The 8,035-nt window shown below is 45.4% G+C and overlaps 1 protein-coding gene across 1 annotated transcript in view; it reads right to left on the bottom strand.

Moving 5' to 3' along the window:
- CLSTN3 (calsyntenin 3) overlaps nt 1-8,035 on the bottom strand; it is a 66,764-nt gene that overhangs the window by 17,608 nt on the left and 41,121 nt on the right. Inside the window, exons 10-15 of the mRNA XM_018553215.1 lie at nt 5,536-5,648; nt 4,143-4,305; nt 3,667-3,717; nt 1,943-2,094; nt 1,142-1,290; nt 313-539 (exon numbers count right to left, since the gene is read on the bottom strand). Coding sequence (XP_018408717.1) covers nt 313-539; nt 1,142-1,290; nt 1,943-2,094; nt 3,667-3,717; nt 4,143-4,305; nt 5,536-5,648 — 855 coding nt within the window. The remainder of the gene's footprint in view (nt 1-312; nt 540-1,141; nt 1,291-1,942; nt 2,095-3,666; nt 3,718-4,142; nt 4,306-5,535; nt 5,649-8,035) is intronic.

The raw sequence follows: 8,035 nt of genomic DNA, 5'->3' as shown, positions 1-8,035 counted from the left end.
TCTGAATTGGGAAAGCTAGTCTGATGACCAGCAAAACATCATCAAGAAAAAATACAACAGGTCCAGTTGCCTTGAATTATTTTTACAGATACGTCTCTGAATCATTCAGGTTTATCTTTAGCGCAACAGCTATAAAAAGAGTCTACAAAGAGCTTCCTCTGCTGCATAGAGCTTGCCAACATCTGGTCAAAGCGATATAAAAGATTGATATCCACCCCATAAATAAGAATGTTATAAATGTTTTTTTAGTGCTGAATATAACACAAAATGTATAAAAATATTGTAAAGATTGTGAGAGGTTAGATCTATTACCTGCTCTCGGGGCTCTTTCTAGCTTGTTTGGGATTAATGTATGAGTTACAGAGCAAGTAATCCTCAAATCTGGGAATATCGTGATACCGAGTGGCCCCAGGAGGTCGGACATGGGGTGTGCAGATCGAGGAGAGCCCGTGAGTTGGACCTGCGGGGCGTCCGGCTGCAGAACCACAAGGTAGCCATCCAGGTCTGGTACTGAGAGACATCCTTCGTCACTGACACACCTAGAGAACAAGACACATCGCTATTCACTGAACACTCTTACATATGAAGGTAAACATAAAAAGTTGACATCTTCCCCAATCTAGCCTGAAGTAAATCACTGATATAAAAGCCATTACTGACTCTTCTGGTTTCCTTTTCACAGGCATTAGAGATAAGCAAAACCAACACTTTTCCTTTGTGGACATTAGGTTGATATTTGCCATTTGGGCTAATTGCATTGGAGTTAATGGAAAAGGTGGTTATTAAAGCCCAATTCCACGTTTGGGTCCCCCCACCCACCCTTGAAGCACATCTGAACCCTAATGTCATTCGGGTCTAGGAGATTCAGCTTTAGTATTAATATCTGTATATGGTTTCTGTTATTCGCAACAAATATTCATAAACTTATCCGAAAATTCGGACTTCATCCGAATCCGAAAACCCGAACCAATTTGAATTTTGGATCCGAATCCCAAAATAACGAAATATCCGAACCGAACCAAATTTTTCTGGAGCTTACATGTCTAGTTACAAAGCATAGGAAGAGATAGAGCTACACAATATTGAAAAAGACACAACCAATGACACCTCCATCACCTCAGACAGCACTCCGTACACCCACCTGACTGTGGTCTGCAATTTAAGGGGTCGAACGCCTGGTGTTGGGAACTGTAGAGAGTTGAGGTATTCAACGTGCTGCAGAGCCCGGCTGAAGGAGGCTGCATCATCCCCTTCCAAGGAAAGCTGTGACTGAGCGGGGTTCACGTGAACCTGAGAGCAAAGGTCAAATATATCACACAATCAACATGAGCAACACAGGGCCACTCGAACACCTCAAAAAGGGGCCAAAACGGTAAGATAAACCCGACACAGCAAGTAAATAGCTTTCTGTATCCACAGTCCATGACAGTGTGGAGTTTGGTTATAGAGGCGGCACTTTTAAACACAGTTTATAGGGTGCCTATTACCAAAACTTGGCTAGACTGGCATAGAAAGGTACAGGTCCGGGATTCATTTTTGTCCAGGTATCTATTGCTGTCTGTGCGACATTACATACACTTTAAGTGGTCCCTATTGGCGTTAACATTTTAGTACCAGATTTTCTGATTTACACCCAGCTCCGGAGCCCTGTCAGATTTTTATTGCTGTCTATATCCTCATTTGGGGGATTCCTTTTACTTTCCTTCACATGGAGACACTCAAGGAGTTTCCTCAATGGGTGGATAAATACATGGAAAGACTGAAGTTAGAAGTTGTAACTGTTCCCTACTATTGAAAAACTAAAAAAAAAACAACTTAGCTGGATTTGGGTTTAGATAAACTGCAGGAAAGGAATCTAAAATCGTAATTATTCAAAGGAAATGGCAGATGGTGATTCCAAGTCCTGGCACATCAAAGTGTTACTGACAGCCTCATCTGTTACCTTCATTCCTTTCCCCAGATTGTCGAAGTCGGTGTACTGCAGACCCTCCTTACAGGAGTAGAGACATTCTATCGCTTCCCGAGAATCCACTGGACCCAATCGCAGAGACAGGCCGGAAATGTAACCACGCAGGAATCGGCCAAAAGACGTACCTGGAACCAAAGCAAGGGTTAAACAAGACCATTTAGTAGGACAGCACAGGGCAGAGGAAGGGCGGGAGAGAAGAGGACAGGAGAGCTCAGAAGAGAGGAATGGGCAGGAGGGCACAGAGGAGAGGACAGGATGGCTCAGAGGAGAGGGCAGGAGAGCACAGAGGAGAGGGCAGGAGAGCACAGAGGAGAGGGCAGGAGAGCACAGAGGAGAGGGCAGGAGAGCACAAAGGAGAGGATGGGAGACCACAAAGGAGAGGGCAGGAAGGTACAGAGGAGAGGGCAGGAGGGGACAGAGGAGAAGACAGGAGGGCACAGAGGAGAGGACAAGAAGGCAAAGAGGAGAGGACAGGAAGGCAAAGAGGAGAGGACAGGAGAGCACAGAGTAGAGGACAGGAGAGCACAGAGTAGAGGACAGGAGAGCACAGAGTAGAGGACAGGAGAGCACAGAGGAAATGACAGGAGGGCACAGAGGAGAGGGGAGGTGGGCACAGAGGCAAGGAGAGGAGGGCACAGAGGAGTGGACAGGAGGCCACAGAAAAGAGGGCAGGTGGGCACAAAGGAGAAGACAGGATGGATAAGAGACGAGGACAGGAGGGCACAGAGGAGATGACTGTAGGGCACAGAGGAGATGACAAAAGGCACAAAGGAGAGGGCAGGACAACACTGCAGAGACAGGAGGTTGAAAATGTAACCATGCAGGAATTCGCCAAACAGAAGTGGAGAGGAGAAGGGGAGGGCAGGAGAACATAAAGGAGAGGGCAGAGGAGAAGAGAGTAGAAAGTGCACAATGGAAAGGACAGGAGAGCACAGACAAGAGGACAGGACAACAGATCCCAGAGAATAGTAGAGGACAGTGGAGAGAAAAGGACAGAAAAGAACAGAGAAGATATTAGAAGAACAAAAAATATGAGGTTAAACAAGAGAAAATAAAAGAAGAGAGGAGAGGACAAGGGAGCACAGAGGAGAGAACGAAGGAAAGAAAAACATAGGACAAGACCCCCATAGAGAAAAACTAGCAGGTTGTGGGGTTTCCATCCGCACTGCAAATGATAATTTTAAAAAATCATGAAGTTGTTCTTTAAGGGTTACATTTCTGGATCAGGTTAAGGGTTAGGGTTTAGGGAGGAACGGGTTAAGTATTAAGAATTCCAGAGCATTAGGTTAAAATGAGGGTTCAACTAAGGCTTGGATTGAGGGGATATACCGGTACTTTGAGTTTTGTTTGAGCCCCACACCAAAAGCCAGCACATTGTGATGGAGAAGTGAGGCATGGTAACAAGGACTTATTTTGTACGGAAGTCCAGCCATGTCTGATTATAAGGCGGCCATTTTATATTAATGCTACTTGAAGAACTCAAGAAGCCAAAACCTGTGATGGAGAGAAATATTGAGCTATTGATGGAAGGGGATAGTGCTTGCTGGAAAGTCTAGGATGAATGAAGATAAGAAGCAGAGATACAAAGCAGGAAAGGAAGTTCAGCTGAGAAGAAAATGAACAATAGCAAACATCATGTTATATATTCCTCTACCATTCAGGGTGCGTGTACAACAGACAGAACTGAGACAATGTACCTGGGGCTCTGGACACTTCATTGTCATTCACTCTCACCGAAAACTTCTCATCTGTTAGAAGATAAGATACAGATTGGGGTGTTTTACCATTTTTCACAAATTTAGATCTCTTTATGACTTAGACCCGAGTCTCTCTTTCCTCTACCACCCTCCATCGTTTAGCTCTGATGTACAGGAGTACAGGACGGCCTTGATGTTCGAAAGTAAGTTATGTGGACAATGGAGTTTTCAGATGTCCATACGCCTTAAATGCCGATTCCACCTTTCAGACCATGTTTCATGTTGGAACATGAAACATGGTCACAATTCACAGCCCCCTATCTCCAAATCCCCCCCCGCCCCCCCCTTACTGTATGAGTTGGTCCTTTTCCTTGCAGCATCTTGTCTATATCAGTACTACTGACCTTAGCTATAAAATCTAAACTAGCAGTAAATGTGATTCTCACAAACTTAAACTGGTTTCAGTGGGACCTCACCTGTCCAGCAGCCTCCAATCATGAGCCTGGCCTGACGCTTGGGAGGAGTGAGGGCTCCATTATCGTGGATAAGTGCCGGATCGTAGGTCACACCATCCACATAGAGGGAGACGGTTGGGAATTCGAGGCTCAGAGCATAATGATGCCACTCTACATCACAAACCTGATGTGGAACAAGGGGAGCAAATGTCACAGGAGAACAAAGTTCAGGGGCCAAAATTATTAGAAGACATGACAGCACAGAAGAGAAGCCAAGAAAGAGGAGGGCAGAGAAAAGAAGAAGACAACACAGAAGGGCACAGAGGAGAAGAAAGCATGCAGGAGGGTCAGGAGAAAACAGAGGAAAGGAGAGGATAGGAGAGCACAGAGGAGAGAATAGGAAGGCACAGAGGAAAGGACAGGAGAGCACAGAGGAAAGGAGAACACAGAGGAGAGGATAGGAAGGCACAGAGGAAATGAGAGGACAGGATGGCACAGAGGAAAGGAGAGGACAAGAGGGGAGAGGAGGGCACAGAAGAAAATGAGAGGGGACAGGAGGGCACAGAGGAAAGGAGAGGACAGGAGGGCACAGAGAAGAGAACAGTAGAGCACAGAGGAATGAAGAACACAGAGAAAAGGAGAGGTAAGGAGAGTGCAGGAAAAAGAACAGGAGAATACAGAGGAGAGGAGAAGAAAGGAAAGCAGAGAGGATAGGACAGTACAGAGGAGATGATACAAGAGCACACAGAAAAGGACAGGAGAGCACAGAGGAAAGGAGAGAACAGGGGAGCACAGGGGACAGGAGAGCTGAGATGATAGGAGAGCAAAGAGGAGAGGACAGGAGAGCACAGAGGAGAGGACAGGAGGAGAGAACAATGGACAGAAAAGTAGAAAGGAGCACAGAAGCAAGGAGAAGGAAGAAAAGAAGACCAGGGAGGAGGAGAGGAGAGATCAGGAGAGCACAGGGAAGAGAAGAGCTGAGAGGGTAGGGGAGCAAAGAGGAGGGGAGAGGACAGGAGGAGAGCACAATGGACAGAAAAGTAGAAAAGAGCACAGAAGAAGGGAGAAGGAAGAAAAGAAGAAGATCAGAGAAGAGGAGAGATCAGGAGAGCTCAGAGGAAAGAATAGCACCAGGGAGGAGGAGAGGAGAGATCAAGAGAGCTCAGAAGAAATGAAAGGCAATGATGGAAGAGCACAAAGGAAGAAACAGGTCAGCACCTGCACAGGAGTAGAAGAGAGAGACAGAGAAAAAAGCACAGGAAAGAGAGTGGCAGGGCAGAAAAGAAGATATGACAGGAGAAAGAAAGAGACAACAGGGAAGAAAAGGAGTAGAAGAGAGGGATGGTGTTCGGTGCAATGTCACCTTGCTGTGTCCCTCTGGCCCCATATGCTACGACAGGTGTCATGTAATTACCTGTTCTAATTTCCAGAGGAATTTTACAGGACGAGCGCTGTCCAGTAAGGACCAGTAGAGAAAGGAGATCCGGCAACCGTGCACGGCCAGAGTATAATGTGAGAAGCTGCCATCTTTTTGCAGGGCAGGGGGGGGGGGGACAGGGCACATAAATGAAGGTTATAAGCAAAAAGAATCAGACAACATTATACTTATGTACACATATTAGTTGCTGGAACCAGCAGATACAGAGCTAGATCCCATCCATTAGGCCACACCACTTACACTGAACTGGTCTCATATACTGTATACAGTACAACAACTAGAGACAAAGGTCTGTGTTAGCCAAAGCAGCCAATCTATTTCCAGCTTTCTCCATTTCACACTACACTTTCCCTTTAAAAGCAATATATAGTTGTTTTGTATATATATATATATTTATATACAGTATATATATATACATATATACAGGTGAAACTCGAATAATTAGAATATCGTGCAAAGTTCATTTATTTCACTAATGCAACTTAAAAGGTGAAACTAATATATGAGATAGACTCATTACATGCAAAGCAAGATAGTTCAAGCCGTGATTTGTCATAATTGTGATGATTATGGCTTACAGCTCATGAAAACCCCAAGAACCCCAAATCCACAACCTCAAAAAAGTAGATTATTACATGCAATCAATAAAACAAGGATTGTACATAGAACAATATCGGACCTCTGAAAAGTACAAGCATGCATATGTACTCAGTACTTGGTTTGGGCCCCTTTTGCAGCACTTACTGCAATTACTTTTGCACGATATTCTAATTATTCGAGTTTCACCTGTATATATATAAATATCTTTGCTATATTTATTTATTAGGATCAGGACTACAAATATATGATTTTTTTCTAAGCACGTGCATAAGAAATACTGAATACAAATACTGTATGATATAGTCTTTTTTTGTTAGCCAGCAGGTGGCGCTCTAGACCTCTTTTTATGTGTTTAGCCTTTCCGTAGAAAAAAAAAGCCAACAGTTAACAGACTGCAATAGCTCAAGCTGATATTTACACACACAAGTGAATAATAGCTGTAAAACATTACTTATGGGATAGCTCTGTCCAAGGTTTCAATTCAACAAAGCCAGCCAAAAGGCAGGGAGCATTTACTGCTCCATTAGAAAACCCGTAGTGCTCTGGGAGCTCTTTGCCATATATTAAATGTTTAAAAAGACGTTATATATGAAGTTAATCTTAGTCTAAATTACATGGCCACCCCTTAGCATGAACCCTTTGAGCTCACCATTTTGTACGGTGTTACACAACAACACTTCCTCTTCCTTTCCTGCCTTCCCTCCACCTCCCCCTGCGTGTTTCAGCCAAAAGGAAAGCGTCAAATGATCAGCTGCTCCGCCCCCTGCAGGTAACCGCCCTGCAGGAACTTCCACTGACTGGGAACCATTGAACCAGTAGACTGGGCTGCTGTCCTGTGTATCCTGTATGGGGAGGCTGTTTGTCCAGTTATACAAAGGGCTGGGGGGAGGAAGTAAGTCAACATCTCCTGCGGCAGCTCCTAAGAGGGACAAAGACAAAAGGATTTTGTACTAATTAGTCAGTAGTCTGAACATCCTGCAACTGAGATGGGATTCTCATAGTGACATTATCTGAGGTATTAAGCTGTGAGCTGTGATGAAACTGCAAATCCCATCATGCATCTGCCTCTGGGAGTCAAGCCTGTTGCTGTCAGAGTCTTGCAATGCCTCATGGGAGTTGTAGTTGCACCACAGCTGGAGGGCCGGAGTTTTTGCCCATCCTTGCTGTAGATGAAAGCCTGGCAACAATATTATATCACTGACGTACCGCACAGCTTTCGTAAGGACTTCTCCGAGTAATTGTCCCGATCGCAGCCCTTGGCAATGTGACTGGTTTGGATCTCCACAGTGGCCTGAATGTTCCATATTGGCTCCTCGCAGGTCTCCAGGTGGATGTTGGGAAATAACGCCAGGCTTCCTGTGCCAGGCACGTACTCAATGCGTTTGTTCCAGCCTGTTAGGGGAGGGAGCAGAGCCGTCAAGCATCTATATGCATGTTGAGGTGCTATACATGCAACAATATCTCACCAAGAGTGGTGGTGGTGAGAAGACAGAGTGCAGACACTGCTCACCCAAAGAGAGCACACAGTGCCAGAGCATACGCTGTCAAAGCACACGCTGCCAAAGCACACACTGTCGGAGCTCAGGCATAACTTACACAGAAAGAGCCTACACAGTCACAGTATTCACTATCGAAGCACACACTGTTAGAGCAATACACTGTCTGAGCACAGACACAACCTACACAGAAAGAGCCTACACTGCCAGAGCTCAGAGACTGTGTACATAGAAAGAGCACACGCGGTTAGAGCACACACTGTCAGAGCACACACTGTTAGATCACACATTGTCAGAGCTCACACGGTCAGAGCACACACGGTCAGAGCACACACGGTCAGAGCACACACGGTCAGAGCACACACGGTCAGAGCACACAC

Source organism: Nanorana parkeri, unplaced genomic scaffold, assembly GCF_000935625.1.
Source record: "Nanorana parkeri isolate BGI_ZX_2015 unplaced genomic scaffold, ASM93562v1 scaffold113, whole genome shotgun sequence".
In the NCBI taxonomy this organism is placed as follows: Eukaryota; Metazoa; Chordata; class Amphibia; order Anura; family Dicroglossidae; genus Nanorana; species Nanorana parkeri.
Note: the sequence above shows the minus strand (reverse complement) of the source record. Positions and strands in the feature narration are given on the sequence as shown.